General features: G+C 23.0%; 2 protein-coding genes across 2 annotated transcripts; both read left to right on the top strand.

The window, feature by feature from the left end:
* The first annotated feature begins 546 nt into the window (after positions 1 to 546).
* On the top strand, positions 547 to 15,973 carry LOC128962123 (C-Maf-inducing protein-like). Its single transcript, XM_054308471.1, has 14 exons — positions 547 to 1,139; positions 6,226 to 6,354; positions 7,379 to 7,429; positions 7,509 to 7,583; positions 11,649 to 11,750; positions 11,844 to 11,975; positions 12,697 to 12,881; positions 12,937 to 13,140; positions 13,224 to 13,316; positions 13,387 to 13,543; positions 13,614 to 13,868; positions 15,164 to 15,358; positions 15,421 to 15,526; positions 15,606 to 15,973. Exons 1-14 carry the CDS (start codon positions 645 to 647, stop codon positions 15,728 to 15,730), a joined length of 2,304 nt encoding a protein of 767 aa, XP_054164446.1. The 5' UTR covers positions 547 to 644; the 3' UTR covers positions 15,731 to 15,973.
* A 4,943-nt stretch (positions 15,974 to 20,916) lies between these two features.
* LOC128962132 (adenosylhomocysteinase-like) lies at positions 20,917 to 23,317 on the top strand. The gene is made up of 5 exons (XM_054308480.1): positions 20,917 to 21,122; positions 21,731 to 22,114; positions 22,174 to 22,736; positions 22,807 to 23,001; positions 23,069 to 23,317. The coding sequence occupies exons 1-5, from the start codon at positions 21,092 to 21,094 to the stop codon at positions 23,198 to 23,200; spliced, it is 1,305 nt and encodes a 434-aa protein (XP_054164455.1). The 5' UTR covers positions 20,917 to 21,091; the 3' UTR covers positions 23,201 to 23,317.
* Positions 23,318 to 25,297: the final 1,980 nt, after the last annotated feature.

Raw genomic sequence — 25,297 nt, 5'->3', positions numbered from 1 at the left:
GTATTTAATGAATATTCTGTGATCATATTATTTTTAACAAAGACTACATATTTATATATTTAAAAAACATTGATAAGTAAATGTCAATTAACTTTAATTTAACTGGTGTTCAGCATTAATAATGACTAACTAACTGATAATATAATATTTTTACTGAATTACAAAATATTAATGTGTTTACTCTTTTATTAGTGTTTTATTTTGAAAAAAATATTTTCCGCCAATTGCTGCTAATAACTAAACTGCTAAAACATATTTTTATTGTATTTATAAAATATTATTAATTTAAAATACATTTTGTACATATGTTTTTATGATATATACAACAACAACAACAATTTGATATATTATGTGATGAGTTTTATATATAGTATAAATTATTTGGTTGCATAGCAAATGACTATTTGTTATCATCATATAATTGATTAAATACTGTGTTATATTTATTTTAGTTGTTATATATTTGTTTTATAAACTAATATTACAATTATTTTTTATTTAATTTATATGAAATGTATTAATTGAATGAATTATAGTATAATAGATGAATGAATATTAAAGGCAATGAATGCCAGTATTAAAACAGTTGTTAGCGACCAATGATTTGAAATAAAATTAGTTATTGTTGTAATCATTTGATACAAATGGCTTCATCGAAACCATCAAAATCATTATCACAGACTACTCAACAGTCATCGCTATCATCTGATCAACCAATAGTACCACACGTTTCTTGTCCGTCATCGCCACCAACCACTCATTCTTCTGGTGTTTCATCCATAACTTCCAGTGCCAGCGCTGATGCAAAAGTGAGTTCTAGTCGATTGTCTTCACACACATCGACATCATCGACGTCTTCGTCTTCATCCAACTTATTTGCATTCGGTTGTAGTCACCAATGGTCTCGACAATCGAGTCTAGACGAGGGTGTCTTTCACTCGACATGCAATTCTCCGGCTAAATCTATACCAAGTAGTCCTATTGGACCTAAGTTTAAGTTAATACATGAGGGAGACATACAATTATGTCGACTCAATCATCAGCGAACAGTTATCAGCAAAATCTTGAGCTCTAAATTCTTGAGGCGATGGGAATCACACCATCTTTACTTGACTTCTGTTAATATCACATCCAAAACTGTAAGCATATCTTATATAATATAACCATCTATTTGTTTAGTGTCTGATTCACATTACTTTAATTGCTATTTTCATTTTTTATAAACATATATTATATAAAGTATATACTGTATAATAAAATTAGTAGTTTAATAAATACAATAAGAAGTTATATTATTAGTAATAATATAGTCATATATTTTCTAATTATTTTTTTATAGTTAGATAATATAATTTAAATGTATTTGACATATACGGTAATAATAAAATCTACAATAATAATCAAGTTTAATATACAGTATAGAAAATTTAGTTTTTTATTTATGTAATTTATATAGCAATGAATTAATCATTTCTTAAATATTTATTTATTCTACACATTACTATTAGCTTAAAATTATCGGTTAACTATAAACTAATCATTATTTGTAAAATTAGTATCAGCAAACTATTGTATTTGTTTTCTAATTATAATAATTATAACTTATAAATACATTTTATGATTTACAGTATTATAAAAATTAAATGAATTTTAAAATATAATAATGACTTAAATGCAAGTTAAATAACATTTGGTAAATTGATTAATAAATTGATTTTATTAAAATTAGGTAAAAACTGTCTTTTATGATTTAGTAATATTTTATATTTGCAAAACTGATAGCAACATAAACTAATAAACTTATTTCATTATATATAATAAATTAAAGATCTAACAAACAAAACAAAATCAGAACCGGATTTATAAAATTGCAAAATTTATTGATAAAAATTTGCTTTACTTTTATACATATTTCATACACATTTTGGTATTCATTACTACACAATACTACTAAATATAAACAATTGAAGTGAAAACATTACATAACAATATAACACCATATCATTTGTTTTGTCGATAATGTTATATTTGAATAAAGATAAGAGTTTGCAAACAGCATACAAAAATGTCAAACAATAATGAAAATGATTAATATATTTGAAATAGTCATGTGTTGTGTTTAATTTTAATACACTCAACAAAACACTTTTCAACAATTTAAAAAAAAATATTGAATAATTTCAATAATGTTTTTTATTTGTCAAGTTATGTATTAGTAAAATCTCTGTACAATTTCCTATTTGTTTAATTTCAAAGATTTATATCTTTCATGCAATTGCTTTGAATCTATCAATAATATAATACAGTATATATTAATCTCAGATATTATATACACTATATTATATGACAATAATACAGTATATTGCTTATACAATTTGCTGCACAGTTTATAATGGTAATATTATACTTATATAAATTTAATTTTAATATGTGATTTTTGTAGACTTTTGAATTAATGGATTCAAAAGTATGAATAGAAATATCAGTTAGTTTTTTTTAAATTTGTAGTGTTTTCAATTTATATATATATATACTTTATATAATATATATTAATATCATAAAATAGTTATATAATATCTTCAAATTCAATTTGTAATTCAATTCGTAAAGTTGATCAAAATATACACAATTTTATTTTTAATACAAATAATAAAATATACAGTACTTTTAATAAAATATTTATAAATATACATTAAGAAATTAAATGTTTTGCTTTTAATTTAAGTTATACTTTTTATTAGATAGTATTTAACTATAAATACTGTATTATATATTAACAAATGTATTTATATAAAATGTAAAAAAATAAATTGTTTGTTTAATAAATATAATAATTTATTTTATAGAGTATACATATATTGATAGCTTTCAATAATAACTGTTTAAACTATAAAATGAAACACAATTTGAACACAACTTAGAGTTTTACTCTTAGTCTCTCAGTATGTGATGAACACCATAGACGTCATTGCATAAGATGCCAGTCCTCCCAGTGCTGAATAAAGACAGTAATATAATGCTTGTGAATATAAAATTGCCAATTATTTCATTTTTTTCATAAGAAAATAATTATTAACTAATGTTCAACTAAAACAAATCAGTTTTACATTTTTGACTTCTATGATAGTATACAAATGTTTAATAAAATATTTGATTTTTAAAGACGTCCTTCAAGTGTGACGTCAATGATTACAACATTGAGGATGTAATACCTATTGTTGGGTACGGTTAGTGATGTTAACACAGTTAACACTTGTTGTAAGCAATTCACTACTTAATAGATTTAGTATTTGTATTATCAAAATTTGGTAAATTTACAAATAATATGCTTAAAGTTTGTTCAATACTAATGTAATTTTTGTCAAATATTTCATCTCATAAATTGTGTATCAAAATCCAGTCTTATAAAACTAAGAGCTTGTATTACATCACTTAAATATTTCACTGATTTTATGAATTGAATTTTTTATGATTAATTTTAAACAAAATTAGGAGAAACTATTAAAATAATTATTAATTTAATATTAATAGTTTTGTCATTAATTTTAAAGCTTATTTTATACATTTTTTCCGGTATTTCCGAAACTGCATTTTATATTTGGTTACATAACTTTATTTTTTAGTGTTTACACCGACACAAACTGTTTGTATTATGATTCAAATTTTGTTTAACAAAAACAGGAATCAATGGTTAAAGAATTTTTAACCAATTTGTTACAGAATCGGATCTAATAAGACTCAGAAATAATGAATGAATTATTAGAAATTATTAAATGTTTGTAATTATTTTGTTTGCATTTCATACTTAATTCTATTTAAATTAATCATAAAATAGCAATTTCAGCAAAATGTGTGATTGAATAAAATTGCAATTATTTAATAAAATTCATTTAAAGCAAATTTTATAATTGTAGAAATTTATACTTTATATATGCAATCATTTTTTATGTTATGCTTGATATATATTAATAGTTAAACTCAATATTTCTATAAAGTAGACGAAAAGTAGGTCACTCTTACACATAACTATCCTTTAGAGTGCACTTCTATGACGTCTACAGACGTCATTCCATTGAGAGAGAGAGAGAGAGAGAGAGAGAGAGAGAGAGAGAGAGAGAGAGAGAGAGAGAGAGAGAGAGAGAGAGAGAGAGAGAGAGAGAGAKAGAGGACAGGGAGAAAGTGAGATCCGATCCAAATCCAAATACCAAGAGTTCAATAACTCAATGAATTGTATGGATTTGTATGCAAAGGCAAGGGATGGCATACTTTGTAAACTATTCCTCAAAAACATATAACACAGCAATTGTTTGCAATTTATATAATAATCATATACAAGGAAATGGGGTCAACAAAACTAATACTTTATATATTCTGTATATTTTGTTCTTAATATTGTATTTTTATTTCATAATATTCTGGTCTTTTATTTACTTGTATTTACGTCACGAAGCAATTTTATGACTGAAATTACATTTTTTTTCTAGTTTTTTATATTATTTTCTAAAATTCAATAAAAACAAACATTTTTAATTTACGCTAATTTTTATTGGCCTATATATATATATATATATATATATATATATATTATCAATAGTAATAACTTAAATTACAATATCATAAATATTTTTATAACTTATTCAATCAATTTGTATTTATTAAGCACTTTTTAAGACACTATTTGTTAATATTTATTTACAATATAGTGTTTATTAAATGAATGATAATAACTTATTGCATTCTATAACTCTACTATAATGTTAGACAAATTAAATTATCTTTAGATAACATGTATTTTTACTAAATTAAGATTAATTTTAATGAATTATTAATTGCATTATTTTTAGATTATTACAATTAAAGTCAAAAAATATAATTTTTTTTAACATTCTCATACTGCAAAAAACTTAAGAAACTTAAAAAACAAAAAACAATTTATCAATCATTAAAATTAAAATTTATATATTTTTACAAATAAAAATTAATTTATATACTAGCTTCAATAAAAAGTATCTTACTTTATTAAATATATTATTTTATAGCCTAGACTTGTTGATAATTTATATACATTAACAAATAATATATGCATTTATATTATATTTATATATAGTACATTATATAATATAGTTAATATCTTATTACAGTATATTAACTTATGTATTTATCTATATTTACAAACTAAAGGCAAATTTTTATTGAAAATAATTTAAATTACTAAATAATTTTACTAAAAATATTAAAATAATAAATTTTAAGACTAAAATTATAATATTTTCCTTAAAACTACCAATTAATTTATATTTTTCAATTTGTAAGCAAAACACGATTTATTTGAAAATAAATAAATGTTTAGAATTATTTTTTAAACTATTGTATATTTTATTTTTAAAACTCTAATTTGCCATGATTATTAATTAAAACTTGTTAAAAAGTTAAAAAACTTATAAACTGATAAAATATATTATTTTTGATCACATTTACACATTTAATGTATTATAGCTAATATAGACAATTAAACAATTAAATAATTTTATTATTTTAATTTAATTTTAATTTTACGCAAAATGTAAACATAATTTGCATTTTCCAATATTATAAGTTACTCTTATTATTTTCATTACCGGTAATTGTATTCAATTGTTGTTAAAAATCTATTTCATCTTATACTTTGAATATTAATTATATTTTTTAAATACTTTATTTAAATTTTTTCAATTAGTAACATATATACTATTATTGTTATTACTAAAAAAGCTATTTCATTTTCAATTTTTTATAATACTTGTTTACTATTATTACTTAAAAAAAATATTATTAAAAATTTATTTTAAAATAATTTTTATTAAATATTTTACTCATTTATTAAGTTTTTTAGTTATATTAAATAAGAATATATATAAATTTATATTATATTTTATAACTAACTTAATTTTATATTTTATATTATGTATACTTATTTACAAGTATATTGTTTTCTACTTATATATCATTTAAATGAAAAAAAGAATTATAATAAAAAATTGTAAGATAAACATATTTAATGTTATTTAGAAATCTATTATATATTAGATCTATTAAATCTATTATTTCAAATATTAAATTTATTAGTAGTATTATAATTGTGATATCAATATTGACTTAATTAAACCTAATAACATTGTAAAATACGGTATACTTCATATAATTTATATTATATAACTAATGTTAATTATTTAATTTATTTAACAGCCGATTGGGTTTTTGGAAGTGCCCGTAGCCTACAGTCAAATAGAGGACGTATATATAGTTTCGCGTTGGGATAGCAGTCAAAAGTTCTGTATAAGAATCGTTATACCCGACGGATCAGTTCTACTTCAGGTATGAACTAAACTATGGATTTTGTTTTATGCGATAATAAGTATATAATTAAACAATTAAAATATGAATTTCTATAAATAGTTAATCGATCTATATTTGGTTATCAATGCTTATCAATTAATTGAGTGCTTCAGTAACACATTGTTTTATACTAAATTTACACTAAATAAATAAATATAACAGTATATAATAATATTGAATAATATTTTTTCATAATAAGAAATGTTTGTATAGAAGCTCTTATGAAAAACCAATCTTAAGAAATCTATGGATTCTTAAGTTCACAAAAAAAATTATTTATTTTTCCAAAATTACTGACATTTTGTCTGATAATTGAACCAATAATCAGTTTTTAATACGCATGGCTTCAGCTTTTTATTTACAATAATACACAACACAAATGTTGCAAATAAATCACATTTTCAACCAATTGTTTAAGTGATGTCAACATTAAATACTGTTAGCTATTAAGCAATTAATGCTTTGGATCTCTGAACGCCTGTTGTGATCACAGTTTCTCAGAAAATCAAATCTAATTACAAAAGAAATGCTTTTATTATTATATTAAACTAAGTAAATGTTAATATTTTTAATATAATAGTATTTAATATTATATAACTTTATTTATTATACTTAGTAAATGCAGATATTTAAATGGAAAATTTTATTGAAAAATTTGTATATAAAATATTTAATAATATATAATATTTAGCTATCTTTTTCAATAGCAACAGTTATGGCTATGCTTAATACATTTACACTATTTAAAACCAAATATTATTGTTTTAATAATATTTTATTATATTGTTTATATAATGCATTTATTCGTCAATATAATAATGAATTAACAAGATTTACTTTAACAATATCAAAATACATATTCCTATTATATATTAAATAACAATTATAAATTATCACATTTGACAACAAATATTGTGTCATAACAATTAAATTACATTTTTCACATAGATAATATTTTGCTTTATTAATATCACTTAAATCTAATAAATGTAATTAAATTTAGTTACCAAATAAATGGTTAAGAGATCAATGGTTACATTCAATCAATTGGAAAGTATGTATATTTGTATTTAATAGTTTACTAATTATATTAAATAAATTGTTAATAATTGAATTGAATATTATATGAATAGAGGAGCATGCTCAAATTTCAACTTATTCTCATTAATTTGTCCATCAGAAGTGATGTCATCACCAAAGAGCTAAAAGTAAGTCTAAAATCAATTTAAAAGATAAACTTATAAATCTTGAGACTTATAAAAGTCATACTATTTTTGTCAAATTTATTGATCTTTTAATAATACTCTAAAATATTTGAGCATTTTTTTTAATAAATTGAGTCATTTTTAATAAGGTTACTTTTATTAATTTACAATTTTTTTAAATTTTAATTTTGACTTATATACAGTATATGCTCAAATTAATATTTAGATGTATGAGTTATAAATTTTTTGTAATATTATTTGAATGACATTTTAAGTAAAATATGTGTATAACCATAGTTTTATGGGAATTATAAGTGCTATTAATTCTATACAATTTTCAGGATTTTGAATTAAATATATTTTATTAATACTGGTAATAAGTTTAAGTCAATTTATGATAAAAATTTATATATTCCTGGAAATATAACATTGTTTATCATAAACAAGTTTTAAATACTGTATATTCATTACTTATGAAATGTATTTATTAATATTATTTATAATATTATATACGGTATTGAAAGTAAATAAGTAAATAAATTATTCAGAGATATAAAAAAGATATTTGAGCTAAATTTTTTTATTAAATTCTAAAAAATAATATCTATAATTCAAATAAATATATTTGTTAAGACATTTGAGACTTATGGGACATTTAAATATTATCTGAACTATTATTATAAAAACAAATATTAATTAACTAATTTTGTATTTAATTGTAATAGTTTTGCAAATCATATATAATTTACATTTTGAGTCTAATTAATTGACATTTTATTATAAATATTATTACATTTTTTAGTTTAAACTTAAATATTTTATATTAAATCTAAAAAACCTGAATTATCAAAAATCTCTTTTTTTTTGTTTATTTGTAATCCGCTTAATACTATATTTCATCCAAATCTTTACTATAATAGTAATTTTTGTTATAATTTTGATCAATAATATTACTTATATTTACAATAAGAATTCTAATAAGTATTTCAATTGTAATAAATTTAAATTATTGTATTTATAGATAGCAATTAGTTTAGTGAATTTTGCCAATTGACGTATATTTAGTTATTTAAAGATTTTTATAGACTTATATTAATTGATAAAACGCTTTGTTGCAAAAATTCTTGTTTTCTGTTTATGAAATATTTTTATGATGATTATTACAAAAATTAATATTTTTATTATTATTAGAGTATAATAAATATAAAAAGCATTTCATAAAATTAATAATAAAATAGATAACTAGTCCATTCATAGTAATATCATGAATACATTAATAAATAAAAGTGTTAGAAAATTTAGCAAAATTTTTTTTTGTTAGTTTACGGACAGTTCTAAAATAACACATTCAAATAATTTTTATGTATTTTATACGTATATTATAACTATAATTAAATTTCTAATTAATGTGGTTATTATGTGCACACAACTCGTAAAATATTGTAATAAAATTTCTATATAAGAACTAAAAATATTCAAAAAATAATCTTCACGTAAACAAATAAACTAAATCTATTAGTGAATTATATTTTTACAATTAACTTATTACTATCTAAATCTTAACTAATATATCGATTTAATTACTATTAACAGTTATATATAAATGAACTTAATACATAATAAAAATTTTCAAACTATTTATATGTCTTAATTGGAAACACCAACCCTGGGGAAATTCCCGGGAAACTATAAAATGAAAAATTATATTTTTATGAAACAAATATATTTTTTATTGTTTCATTATTTTTTAGTCATATTATATATCTGATTTAGCTTAAGATGATATTATGGGTTTGATTACATTAGAGTCAAGTTAAATTAGGTCCAGGGTAAAACAAGTATAGTATTTTTAATTATTTAAGTAATCGATTATATATTATTAATAGTTTTATGTTTTAATGAGTTATCAATATATGCGATTACCAACAAAACATTTAATTGATCAAAACAATTTATTTTATTATTGTTCACAATTGATATAGGTTTTTTTAATTTGTTACTATTTTCAATTTATTGTTTTAATTAGCTATATAATTAATATGTTTAAATATAGACATAACTTATAGCCTATAACTATATATTTTATAATTTACAAGCGTACAAGTAAATTTTAGAAATAGATATATACAGTATATAAAGAGGCAGTCAATTGATCTTGCGCCGCGTATTTTTTGAATAACTTTTGAACGGTTAGAGATAATTTAATTCTGTAAATTACATTTAAGAATATCATATCGACCACACTTAATATACACGCAATCACAAAACTAGGATGACCAGATATACAAAATATCGGGACCAACGAAAGACACTATGCTACAGGTTAAACTACAACTGACAAATTTATTATGATAATGAAAATTTGTAGTCAATAAATAATAGTTTAATATAAAAAAAAGAATCATTAAAATCGGATTGGTAGTTTTGTTTTTATGACTTGTTAAGTTTGTCATAAATCATATTATATAAAATAGTCTAAAATAAAAATGACGTTATTTATGGATATTCTATATTTATTAGATTAATTTTTGAATTATACTACTAATTCTAAAAACAAAATTTTAATATCTCGACTCGTTTTCGAAATAATCAAATTTCAATATAAATTATAATATCAAATTACAATAGTGTGATTTATATTGAAATTCGATTATTTCGAAAACGAGTCGAGATATTAAAATTTCGTTATTAGAATTAGTAGTATAATTGAAAAGTTAATCTAATAAATATATAATATCCATAAATAATCTGGTCATCCTAGTTTTGTGATTGCGTGTATATTAAGTGTGGTCGATATGATATTCTTAAATGTAATTTACAGAATTAAATTATCTCTATCCTTTCAAAAGTTATTCAAAAAATACGCGGCGCAAGATCAATTGACTGCCTTTTTATATATAAAATGTTAATCTTTTGTCATAATTAATATCGGACCATCTATAGTTGCAAAAAACTAAAAACTATAAAATATTTTGAATGATAATTTTTAATTTTAAAAATTATTTATTAAATATATAAGTAAAATTTTATTATACTAACTAGTGTAAACTTTATATTTAATTTTTGGTGTAATTTGTAACATTTGTCAAATTTATATTGTTATTTATATATTTATACCATGTGCATTTTAACTTATAGTAATTAATATAAATATTGAAAAACAATATATTACATAGTTAATTTTAAATTATAAGCATATTTTGTTAATTTAAAATTTAAATAGTATAGTACAGGACATTCTGTACATACAGTAATATCAATAGATTAAAATGTATAGCTTTAAATATTTAATAATTACAAAAGCATTGAATAAATAAATGGTTTTATTTTTAGTACCCTAAATGACAATATTATTTGGGAACAAATGTTTATGTTATGTATTTAATTTTAATGCATTTTCTTGTTTACGTTAAACTCAATTTTGCAGAAAATTATTAATGAGAGGCAAATGTGAATAAATAATTGTTTCTTTATAGACACTTATATTAATATTATATCAAATTCTATTTTAAATTATAGATTTTAATAATTTAAACGTATAAATACTTTTAAAACTAATATTTCACGATATGTATTATACATCTATTAAAATGGCAAAAATATGGTATTTTTAAATGATAAGACATTTTAAATGTAGTGTTATATTTATTTACAAATACTGTATTATAGTTTTATTATTTTTTTTAATTGTATTTGAGCGACTTGTTTATATATATAACTTATAATACAATTGTCTGCATTTAGATTTCATTTTTCTAAATAATAATAATAATAATAAATAGTTAATACTGTATTTTGAGATTTTATCACACCTTTTGAATGAAATTCATTCATTTAAGTCAAAATTTTCTTTAATGTTTTAGCTTTAAACAATTATCAATCAACTACAGTGTCATTATCCTAAAAAGAAATTATTTCATATATATATATTAATTATATATTCATAAATTTCACATGAAATGACAATTTAATAAATCATAACTTCATTTAATCAATTATAATGTAATATTTCGATTATCTCTTAACAATAAAAAAAATAATTGAAATTTTCTGTATTATTAATACCAGAATTTGATTGATATGTCTTTAACGACTCCATTACAAGACGAGTGTATATATCAAACACCACTGGAAATAATAAGTAAACTTTTGAATGACAGACAAATTAATGTATGTTTTCATCGATATTCTATAAAATAAAAAATAATGCATTTATTATAATCACAATTTTAATACACATTCATATTATGTGTTTAAAAATAGATAAACTCTAGAGAAGAGACACCAGAAATGAGAGCACATAATAGAGAACTAAATGAAGAAATCATTTCTATATTATCACCACTTCTGGAGAGAACTAATCCAACTCAAGAAATCTGTCAATTTCTAAGTCAAGTTAGTATAAACACTGGTCTTTCATAATAACATACTTTAATATTTAATTATAATTATAATTAAATCTTTAATTTTTAAAATTGAATTCAATTTTCTTATTTAAATATTAATATATACTATATATATATATATATATATATATATATATATATATATATATATATATATATATATATATATATATATATATATATATATATATATATATATATATACCTGTATATTATTATAGCAACTATTATTATATTATGTTTTATTTTTATTTTAAAATTCAAATAAATATATAATTTAAAATATGTTATTTTGATGACTTAGATGACCTTTTTTGCTAACTAGGTTTTATTATAATGATTTAAAAATTATTATTATTATATTCATGATTCGTATAATTAATATCTATTTTAGATAATATCAATTGATATATTTATTTACATTTTATTAGTTATCATGTTTATAAAATAATTTTAATTTCAAAGCCTTTTATTATTTATTTTCATATTTAAAAATATATTTTTATTATGTAACTATCACTTAAAGTGAACTATAAAAGAATTAATTTATGTTTCTTTTTGATTAAAATACATATCTATATATAATATTAAATAAATAAATATTAATATGTATAAAAACTACAGTTAATCATAATTTAATTCATTGAATATATGTTGTATTTGTTATACAAAGTAATTCATATATTAAATTAAAATATCTGTTTGAATAGCACTGTCGTCTAAATCCCAGATCACTGGTTGTTCGCGAGTATTACAGCGAAATAACTCAACGAATCCTTAAACATAACATGGATTTCAGTAAATATCCAAAAATGCGAGTTTTAGTTCAGGACTATGTCCTTGCAATCAACTCGCAAAACGATGGCACAAATCTTGTCAAACTTTTCATTAAATGGTATATAATTGTTATTAATTAAAATTTTATTTTAAATATCATTATTGTTTGTCAGTGTTCACGGCCTAAGCAGTACATGTCCTCACCCACGAGTGCTTATTAATATTATAAACGTATGTTTGGCCGCTTTGTCTACACTTTTCGAAGAAAGAAGAGCTGAACGGAGTTCCGATATCGACACAAATAAAACTAATTATCATATCATTGAAGAAGAATGGAAATCTAAAATCAATTGTTTTATTAATATTTTGTATTTTATGTATGTTTTATATATGTCATGAATTATACATATTATATACTTATTATATAGTTATAAAAATTTTAATATTTTTTATAAATTAGTTCATTTCATGAAGATTGGAGACCAGGATTGGCCCAAATATTACAACCGATTCCTTTTCCAGACATTGCATTAACTATACCAGTGTTTACATCGTATGTATTATTATTAGAAAAACAAATAATTGTCTCTATATTTATAAGTTATTATTATTTTTATATTTAGATCATTTAAATCTGTGATAAAAAACATATGTTTAGATAATAGATGCGAAGTCCATCAGTTATTATTAGGGGTCAGAGAGGAAAAGGAGAGTTGGCTTCAGACCTACTGTCCGGGAAGTATTGCTTGCGATGACGAGGGAGACCTTTGGAGTTTCATTGTATGAATTATTATTATTATTGTTATTGTTGTCTATAATGCAAATAATTTTTTGTTTATATAATTAATAGCTAAAAAATTTAATCAATTGTTGCTGTCGTCGCAAAGGCTTTTTGATGACACTAAACAAGAGTTTGGGTCCGATTATGTTACGGGCGCTCAGGGATGACGATACCTGTCAACAAATATTGTGCGCTATGTTAGAGCTTAATGTTGTCGATAGCATTGATATGCAGCAACAGATCATTACAACATTGCAAACCACACAAACTGGAAGATCATATTATAGTGATCTTTGCCAAAGACAACTACATCTCAAAGAATTGGTATGTCTTTTATGTCTATTTATTTTTTGTCAACTTATTTGTTATTTATATTTTATTAGTCGTATATCATATACAATACATCAGAATCATATATCCCTTATAGATACAACTCATAGATTTCCCCCAACTTATACATAGAAATTTGATTTAATATAATAATAGTATAATAGTTGTGGCCCCTGGAAGTTAACTTTACAAAATAAATATCTATAGCTTCCAGTGTAGAATCGTACAGCCGATCTGTGATCATAATAACTATAATTTATGTCATATTATATTTATCAATATATTGTATATTATTAGTATTTTTATTGCTATTATAAAACCAAGTATAAAGTATTGATTAAATTTTTAATTAATAGTATATTATATTTTGTTTACAATGAACAAACAAACTTTTTATGTATTAATTTATAGTGAAATTATTAAGCCATGATAATAAAATAGACTGTTTATTAATAATCAAATTAACTAATATTATATTATATCAACTATTATATTATATTATAGATAATAAACAGATAAACATTTTTTAGTTAGATTACTTTACCATTTATGACAGTAATGATTAGCTCAAAATGTTAGTTTAGTTGAATATGTTTGTATTAAAACCATATAACCAAATAAAACTATATAAATATCTAACAAAATCGATATATAAAAATGTTTGATTCCAGTAATAAATATCAGACAATACTCTGCATATTATATAATCGATCTGTTATTTTGTAAAAGTATTTTTATCTGCAAGAAATTCATATGACTCGTAGCATAATAGAGAAAACATATGACCTTTAACCCAATACAATAGTATTTATTTGTTATAATATGCATATACTATATAGAAAATTATATAAATTTACTTATTTATATACTAAACATCTCTCATGTCTATAATAGATTACTAAACGAATTGATGAAACTTCCCGGGAATAATAATATATCAATACCTGTATAATAGTGTTGTTTTTATATACAATTTCTGATAATTTACTAATTAGAAATAAATTATGATGAATTAAAGATTTTAATAATTAAAATTTAAATAGATAGCTTATAGATTCCCAAAATTTGTTATATTATATGTAATTTTATGCCATTATATTGTTTAAATTTAAAGATAATAAGTATATCATTAATAAAAATTACATTATATAGTATAATAGATGTAGAGATATCTTAGAATTTTGTGAATGTTTTTTCTATACTAAAATAATTTTAGAAAATTATTAGAATTTAATATTAATATAAAATAAATGATTTGAATAAAACTAATTGTAAATGTGTTTTGATAGCAACAGAAAGGCGGCCCAAAAAAGTTGACACTTCCGTCGCGATCGACAGACGCCGACGTAACCAAACTGTTGAGTTGCGGCTCATTTGGAAACCTCGAGTGTCTCTCATTGGCCTTCACTCAAGTGACCAGTGCTTGTGCTGAACAACTCATTAAATTGCCTTCACTTAGATATTTGAATCTATGGTCAACTCAGGTATTTATTAACATTACGTAAAAAAGATTTGTTTTATAAGTTGTCGAATATTTTATCGACAGTTTGGCGATAATGGTTTGCAATTGATATCAGAGCACTTACAGAAACTACAAGTTCTTAATTTATGTGAAACACCCGTCACCGACAAAGGATTGAAATACTTAACGGGTAAATAACTAAACACAACAAACACAACATTTGACATTTGAAAAAGTTGTTTATTTTGATAACTTTTATAAATTGATAGCAATGAAGAATCTCCGTAAACTTAATCTAAACAGTACACGCCTTTCAACCCAAACCTTTGAGCGCCTCAAACAAAAGCTACCGGCCCTTCAAGAGATTGATATTAGATATACGGAAGCATGGTGATGATGGTGTCATTATATATTGTGTACATCATTATAAACACAGTATATTTTGTGTGCCGATTAACAAAATGTAGATATTTATTATTAAATCATATTATAAACCACGAATATATAGTGCACTGGTTGGTGATAATATGCAGAGATGGCATGGATCAGGTAATAGCTGGTCATTCCACTCAAACCTATAAAACCTTAATATTCATTTATATTATGATATATATTTCAAATTATATACACATATATATACAGCTATATTAAATTTAAATTATAAATATATTTGGTTTTCAAAATATCAGACACATTTATTTGTGCTGATGGTATAAGTAGGGCAGTTATGGTGCCCATTGAAAATGTTTTTATTATACATATATTTGAATTAATATTCACTTTTTAGTAATCAATTATTATTGATACATTAAAAATAAATACCGTATATATTAAATTTATCATTCATGTATTAGTATCTTGAATGCACAGAAATTTATAATTTATTTATTATTTAAACAAAATATTTTTTGTTCATATAATTATTGCTAAATAAATTAGAAGTTGGTGTAAATAAACTCATTAATATTTATGTATTTATTATTTGCTATTATTAACAAAATATTCTCAAATCTGTTGTATACTTAAAAATAATAAGTGAAACAAATTTTAACTATTGGTTTAAAATCAACAAATAAACTAAATATATCTTTTATTTGCACATAATGTACACACATATATGTAAACTTATAAATATACAGCTAAATATTAATTGTGAAACAATGTTATATAAATTTTATTTAATTTAAATATATTTGTGTTTCAATTCTGTTTTTAAAAATTCTGTTAATACTAATACAGTAGTTATAGTATTGAATGGATAATTTATTTTTATATTTATGTTTATGTGCATAGCTATTTAATTATCTTGTTTTTAAGTTTTTTAAACAAAATATAAACAAATTTTATTTATTTAATTTTAATTTATTACCTATTTTTATTATTTATTAAACATTGTAATTATTATTATTTATTATTATTATCAATATTGTAATCTGTATTAAAGTGATAATTAATTTTACAACTCTTTTTAAATTTTAGAACAATTATTCTTAATATTTATTATTTATTTAATTTAAGAACAAATTATATTTAAAAAGATTAAAAATTTTAAAGTTATATAAAATTTACAATTTTTAGAGGTAAACATTAATTTATTGAAAGTTAATATAAATTAAATTAAATTAAAACAATCTGCTTAATGTCAAATAAAAAAAATTCAAATAATAAATAAATAGTAAATTATTTACATTTTGTTACTAATTATAAAATTATTGCAAAAAAATATTTATTTTAATAGAATATTCTGTTTTTTGCAGTTAATGTCAAATGTATAGCAATATATAGCAGAGTATAGACAGTGCTCTCTATTGATTTGAAACTGTATTTTGTAAATACAACAAACATTGGATACAATAAAAGGCTTAACTTATCATTAATATGGGCTATAAGTTATGCCTATTTAACAAAAGACAGAGTTGTATGGAAATAGCGGCAAATGTTTGATACAAACAGTAAAAGCTATCATAAAATAACATATCATTTGATTGTTTCAACACTTGTTTTCAAGTGATCCCAAAGCGGTGATCAACAAAATTGTTGGACAATAATGGCATCAATGGATCAACAGATAAATGTGTGTCAACTCATATCACTAATGGAGTCAACAAAGTGTTTGTCACAGACAGAGGTCGTCGTGTCAGTCATGGGCTGTCTGTCGGGTTCGCCGTCCGTTTGTTTTGATTGGTGTCCAACGGAACAGCACTTCTACGTCAAGAAAGGCTTGAGTTGCGACCAATTTCTTAACCAAACACTTCTTCATAATTATCTCAACTATTACTGTAACTTTGGAACTGCTTTTAGAGTGATGTTTGACTTCTGCTATAATGAAGTCAAGAATGAAGACGAAGTCATCTGTTATACGTTTAATGCATTTCGTTCTTCATTGAGATATCTATTGATTGATTGCATCAAACATTTCAACACTATTACTGATTATCTAATAAACAACAACAATGAAGACAGAAAAATATCACTATTGGGTCTTAAATATTGGTTAAACAGTGACTCAAACCATAACTTATTGCTTAGGATTGAGATCTTATGGCAAATCTTTGAGCGGATCCGCGAAATTGCATTTTTGCAAAATAATAACTATTCGCTGAGTTTTACTATTTTGAGTGCAATTTATGAAAGAATTGACTTTCAGAAGTCTGACATCAGAAATATAATCTTCAAATTGTTGATCGATTGTCTCAAACCCACTCTCGACTACTTCGACCACATCCTCACCGATGGCGAGATTCGCGACTTTCATCAAGAGTTTGTCTTTATTGAAAGCGATATCGAGTTATTGTCAAATAACTTCTGGAGTGAATGTCTTAAAGTCCGTTGCGATACTTCAGAAATGCCACAGTTTTTAAGCAAACATTTAACTATTATATTAATTGCCGCAAAATCGAGAATAATGAGTCAAAGAGTAATTGTAAAGACAGACAACAAGACAAACGAAAATTTAGATTTATTTAACAAATTCTTTAATATTGTCAACGAATTGTTCCACAAAAGTGATTACGATATAAATAAAATGTCATCAAATGAAACCAACGATCAATTAGTTGAACCAATCGTTGAGATGAATTCAAATGATACGATTGTTCCGCAGTCACTATCAATAGATCCAATGGAAAGAACAGAATATGATTCAGATCTCAATTTCTTTGATGTCTATTCTCTATATACTAACAAATATTTTTATAATTTTAATATTGGTTTTGAATTAATAGAAAATAACGATTTCATTGACTATGAATTGCCTCAAAAGTGTTTCAAACCCATTGAACTCATCCTTAATGAAGCACTAACTCTGACTTTTGGCAAAATCTGTGCCGACATATCGTCACAACTTATAAATCAATTAATTAATGAATATAAAAGATATTTCAATAATTTTTGTGATTTTTATTTGTTACGCTCGAGTGTAATGATTCCCAGTTATTGTATGGATCTGTTTCAGACTATTAATGCCATGAATTCTTCAAAGTCTCTTTTCGACAGTTTATGTCATTTGGAAAATGACAACACATTTGATACATTGACTGATATAAAACCATTTATAAGTTATAACGAATACTTAACAGATCCAATACAACTTTTCAAGAATATTCATTTGATTTATAAGTCAATTGATTGGCCATTTGATAGTATGTTTGATCATCAGGTGATTGAGCTCATGGATAAAGTGTTTCAACTATTGTTGAAAGTTAAGTATAGTAAATGGGTTTTGGATCAATTAATGTTTACTCCAGAGTTTAAGTTGTATCAAATCAAAAATCGTTTGCAATACATAATGAGATTTAAACTTCAAAACAGTGTTAATAAGTTATACAATTATTTGATGAACAGAATTGACGGTTATATTAATGAAACAATTGATTCATTTGAAAGTTTAACAAATTTTGAAGAACTCCTTGAAATTCATAATAAATTTCTGATTCATTTAAAGCAAACAATATTTTACAAACAAAAGACTTTGAGAAATATAATCAACAAATTAATTGAATTGTGTTTACAATTAGAAAAGATATGGAAATCTGAAACTAATGTTAACGACGGGTCGATAATTAAGAGCATCGACTTAGATATTGATCGATGCAATCATTTACTCGAATGTTTCTATGATGTACTTAACAATAATTAATTGTATCATAAAATTGTATATATTTTTTAATTTCTGATTTATTAGTTTTAAAAAACTGTTTATGTTATAAGTTATAACGTGTTAATTTTACCTGTAATTAAGTTAAATATCTTAATTTTTGAATATTTTTGTTGTATTACCGATAAATATAATGTAGAATGTATAAAGGAATTAATTATATCCTAATTTAATATATTGTATATAAATTTTACAATTTAAGCCATTTGTAATATCGGTAATTGTATTTCAATAAATTGAAAATAAATATTAAATACAAGGTTTGAATTTTAAACCTTTTATTTATAAATTAATAGACACTCTCTGTTCAACAGTTATGATAAAAAATAGATTATAAAACTGATAATAAATAAATGGGTATAAATAAGACTGACATCGAGTGAATCTTTCTCTTTGAATCCAACTTTTTATTTGAAAACATTAAAGAAATGGGAGCTTAATTAAGCTCTAATCAATTCAGACTATTTGTCTATTAAAACATTGCACCAAAGTTTTTATAAATTGTAATAACTATTACAGTATAATGAGTGGCTAATTAATACAGCATTTTATATTTATAAAAACTTTTGAATTATATAAAAATATGTAAACCAATTAAGATTATTATTAGAATAATGATGTTTATACTATACTGTATAAAAATCCAATAATTTATAGAAATTATATCACATAAATCATACTTTTTTTTATAGTATTGTATAAGTTATGATGAAATACAATCTAATTAAAAACATTTAAGCAATCATTATATTAAACAATAAGTGATAAAAATATTTTTAATTATTTAAACACACTTTCCTTCCCATCCCATAATCATTTGCATTACTATTCATAAACATATTCCAAGAAAGTTTCCGTAAACTTATTTTGAATAATTGACATTTAATTAATGAACATTATATAACATATAAAATTTTAAAGATAATTAGTTATTACCTCAGATAACTTATCACAATTAACTGTACAATATATATATATATATATATATATATATATGAGACGATCAGTTGTTTAAATAACTTGGTTAAAGTCAATACAAATTGGATACGATATTAAAATTATTATTATTATTTAATAATTATAAACTAAATGTTTAATTCAATTGCCTTGAAGTTTATTTCACTTTTAAGATATCAATGCGAAGGACACATATGTCATCCGAGATTATCACTGTTTACTCACATCAAGTAATAATAAAACATATTATTTCAATATACAAATTAATCAAATATTTATAATTAAAACAACTGTATAAAAAAATAGTTTGAATAAATGCCATTAAATTAATTGACAACTAATTTACTGTATTATACGATATGATAATTATATAACAGTTTGTATAACAGGTGTCTCTCTTAACAGTTTTTTATAATAAATAGTTGACACAAAAGTCATGGCAACCAAATGGGGTATAAATAGAGGCAAACATTGACTGAATCTTTCTCTTTGAATCTCACATTCAATTCAATTGAATAAACTGTTTGTAAAAACAATATCAAAGCAATTCATAGCTTTAAACCAATTGACTGTCAAATCATTACAACAATTGTTTTATAAGTTTTTTTTGAAAAAGTATTTTAAGACTTTAATTATTATATAATGAGTGCACAAAAGCCTGCCTATAAAATTGGTAAGTATTTTAAATTTTAATTATTTAATTAAAAATACTATACTTTTAAATATTATAATGTATATAATTACCGGTATATTAATACAGTACTTATTATTGTTGTTTGTATTGTATATACTGTATATAAATTGTATTAAAGTATTATTCTATTAATCGCTATAATAATAGTAGTGTTTTAATAATAAAAAGATTTTTTTTGTAAGATTTTAAGTCAAATTTATATTAATATTTATAAAATTTTATGTCAAATGATATTTCAAATTTTTATCTAAACTAAAGTATTTTCGTAATTAATATTAATATATGATAACACAATAATTATAAATTTGATTACTCGGCAAATAATGTTGAATCGGTATTTGTAAAAAAGTAATAAAATTTTAATTGTTTTAATAAATTAATAGTTAAATTATTAAGAAATTTTTACATATAATTTCATTTATTTTTTATTGAATGATATTTAATTTTGTATTTTTAAATGACATGAAAATAATTTTAATGTTTAGATTAAAAGTTATTATTTTTGAATTATATATTTTTTATTATCATTACGTAAAATATGTAAAATAAATTCATGAAAAACTAAATAAAAATTGATGTTTTCATAGCTGACATAAGTTTGGCCGACTTTGGCCGTAAAGAGATAGTATTAGCCGAACATGAAATGCCCGGATTGATGGCCATCCGCCAGAAGTACGGAGTGTCCAAACCATTAAAAGGCGCGCGAATTGCCGGATGTCTGCATATGACTATTCAAACGGCTGTTCTCATTGAAACTCTTCGTGAATTGGGTGCCGAAGTCCAGTGGTCAAGTTGTAACATCTACTCAACTCAAGATCATGCGGCCGCTGCTATTGCGGTAACTGGTGTTCCCGTTTATGCCTGGAAGGGAGAGACTGAAGAAGAATATATTTGGTGTATTGAACAGACAATTGTCTTTAAAGATGGACAGCCTTTGAATATGATTCTCGATGACGGCGGAGATCTGACCCGTTTGTTACTTATCCTAATTTGATGTAAATTTTTTAGTGACATTTATTTCAAATGACAGGTCATGTTCATGAAAAATACCCGCAATTTTTAGCAGATATTAAAGGTATATCTGAAGAGACCACTACAGGTGTTCATCATCTCTATCGCATGTTTCGTTCGGGACAATTGAAAGTGCCGGCCATTAATGTTAATGATTCGGTAACAAAGTCCAAGTTTGACAATCTTTATGGTTGTCGCGAGTCGTTGACTGATGGCATCAAAAGAGCAACCGATATAATGCTTGCGGGAAAGGTATGCGTTGTCGCAGGTTTTGGTGATGTTGGCAAAGGAAGTGCCTCCTCTTTGAAAGCTTTTGGTGCGCGAGTGATAATCACTGAAGTTGATCCAATCAATGCATTACAAGCAGCAATGGAGGGCTACGAAGTAACGACAATGGAAGAGGCGGCGCCAAAAGCGAGTGTTTTTGTCACAACCACCGGATGTGAAGATATCATTCGTGGAGAACATTTCGAGCAAATGCCCGAAGACACGATTGTCTGTAATATCGGTCATTTCGATTGTGAGGTCGATGTCAAATGGCTGGACACTAATGCTGTGGAAAAGATTAATATTAAACCACAGGTATTGACAATTACTATACCGTAATATAAATTAAATTTATTTAATATAATGTAATAATTTTAAATAACAGGTCGATAGGTATAAGTTGAAGAACGGCCGACACATTATTTTGTTAGCTTCGGGACGATTAGTCAACTTAGGCTGTGCTACGGGTCACCCGAGTTTTGTAATGAGTTGTTCCTTTACAAATCAGACATTGGCTCAAATTGAATTGTGGACTAATCCAGGCAAATATGAACTGGGAGTTCATATTTTGCCCAAAAAGGTTTTACTTTACTAAATATACTGTTGTATTATATTTGTAATAAAATTGTTGTCAATTTTACTAATAGTTGGATGAAGAAGTGGCTGCTCTTCATTTACCTCATTTGGGAGTAAAGCTAACAAAGTTGACCGAAAAACAGGCCCAATATCTTGGTATCCCAGCTGAGGGTCCGTTCAAACCGGAACACTATCGATATTAGTCTATCTGTCGAATCTTTATTAGTGATTATATAAACGAATCTTATTTTTTTTTTTAATTATTATTTGATGACTAAAACTTTTAAATAAATAAATAGTTTTCCTCAAACATTATTATATTTTATTTTAGGTTTAGTATATTGTAATTATGAATTTATAATTATTTTAATGTATGTTACAGTTTCAAGCAGACATTGACTACATGAGGTACCAAACACTAAAAGTTGGGTTTTTTTACTATACAATTCAGGGGTTTAATTCATAAATGGCTTATAAAACTGATGGCTCATCAAAAAATAGTACTAATCCTTAAGCACTGAAAACTTTCTTTTTCTCTATCATTTAATTTCAAATATTTTTAAAAATAGTTTTTAATTCAAAAGTTTCTGTAATTAATTTTGTTTGATTATATTTAGTAATAAAATTATTTTTTAATGTTTAATTTATGACTACCGTATAGACCCGCATATAGCCCCCTGACGTTTTTTAAAAATTTTAAAATCAACATTTGGTAGGGGGCTATTTTTCACTTATTGCCCACATTTCCACATATAGCCCCATATGTCCAGGGGGCTATTTGCGGGTTTATACGGTACTTTTTTATTATTTGCATAATACTAAATACCGTAATTTGGGACTATTATAAATAAGTCTAAATAACTATAAGCTTTTAATGACTTAAAACCCTCAATTAAATAATGAAAAAATTGGTTTAAATGGCGAACAAAAACTATGATATAACTTGTATTAATAAAAACTAAAATTGCTAATTATAAAATTAATTAAATATTTTTATAAATCAAATCAATTTATATATTTGATTCTTATACTTAGCCCAACAGTAAGCAGAAATTGATAAGAATTTAGATATTAATTTTTAATATATTATTTGTTTTTTATTTTTATAAATCATGATAAACATAATTGATGAGTTGTGCAATATTTATGACGATGGCTATAATAATTTTGAATTTTAAAATAATTCATTATTTTATAAATATTTTTAATAAATTTTATTTTTGTATTTGTATAAATAATTTAAAAATTATATTATATTTTTATATTACAATTTTTGTTCACCCTTTAAACCAATTTTTTCATATTTAATTGAATTGATTGTTACCTCTCGTAGCCAATATCTGGTACTGTAACTAACTATAAGTTAAATTATTTAATATATTGTATAATATATTTGTTGTTAAATTAAAAATTTTAATTAAAGTACCGGTGACAATAAGATTTACCGTATGCTCCCGTATATAGCCCCCTCAAAAATTTAAAAATAAACATTTGGTATGGGACTTAATATCACATTTATCCCATCATTGGGATAAAATTTGAAGTCGTGGGGGTAGGAGATGATTGGGTGATGGGGTAATATATAAGACTGTCAATTGTAATCAAAAACTATAGTCCAGTCAATAGAAATTATATTACATATACCGGTAATTTGAAATTAAATAAATTATAATACAGTAATTATAGAAATAATAATTAATACAATAATCAGCTTCCAATCGGTCATTAAATTGAAAATTACCCCCACTTGGCATTATATATACCAATCAATGGCATATTTTAAAGAGGAGCTAATTACAAACATTCAAAAAAAAACTTCAATAGTAATCCCAGAGGCTATTTGCGCTTACAAACGGTAGTTTATTTTTATTAAATATTGTATAAATATTTATATATTTAAAATTAAAACACCGGAACTTAGTAAACATAAAATTAAACTTATTGTAAATAATATTTGTTTAATTAATGTTTACACATTTACCGGTAAGTTTATGTAATACAGGAATATATTTTTATTTAGTGGTAATTTTAAAGTACAGAAATACATCATATTATATAATATAATTTATACTGTAGTTACTATACCTTACTATACCTACGGTAGTATAGAAATACATTGTACAGTACAATATCCAGTATACTACTGTATACAGTATATCTAAATATACTGTACAATAATAATAATAAAGTGTATTAATGTACTGTACAATAAAATACAGTGATAAATTAATATCATAAGTTTGATGTTATACTGTATTACCGGTACTATTAATAGCAATGATTATGTAAGCAATAATATT

Source organism: Oppia nitens, unplaced genomic scaffold (assembly GCF_028296485.1).
Source record: "Oppia nitens isolate AA-2021 unplaced genomic scaffold, nextdenovo-longstitch-racon4-pilon3 scaffold6_pilon_pilon_pilon, whole genome shotgun sequence".
NCBI classification, from domain to species: Eukaryota; Metazoa; Arthropoda; class Arachnida; order Sarcoptiformes; family Oppiidae; genus Oppia; species Oppia nitens.
Note: the sequence above shows the minus strand (reverse complement) of the source record. Positions and strands in the feature narration are given on the sequence as shown.

Bases quoted from the DNA above. Each gene is read 5' to 3' on its own strand.
- LOC128962123 (XM_054308471.1), top strand. From the start codon at position 645: ATGGCTTCATCGAAACCATCAAAATCATTATCACAGACTACTCAACAG. The intron at 1,140-6,225 runs GTAAGCATATCT...TTTATTTAACAG, and splicing joins TTAATATCACATCCAAAACT to CCGATTGGGTTTTTGGAAGT. The intron at 13,544-13,613 runs GTATGAATTATT...TATAATTAATAG, and splicing joins GAGACCTTTGGAGTTTCATT to CTAAAAAATTTAATCAATTG.
- LOC128962132 (XM_054308480.1), top strand. From the start codon at position 21,092: ATGAGTGCACAAAAGCCTGCCTATAAAATTG. The intron at 21,123-21,730 runs GTAAGTATTTTA...ATGTTTTCATAG, and splicing joins AAAGCCTGCCTATAAAATTG to CTGACATAAGTTTGGCCGAC. The intron at 22,115-22,173 runs GTTTGTTACTTA...TTCAAATGACAG, and splicing joins TGACGGCGGAGATCTGACCC to GTCATGTTCATGAAAAATAC.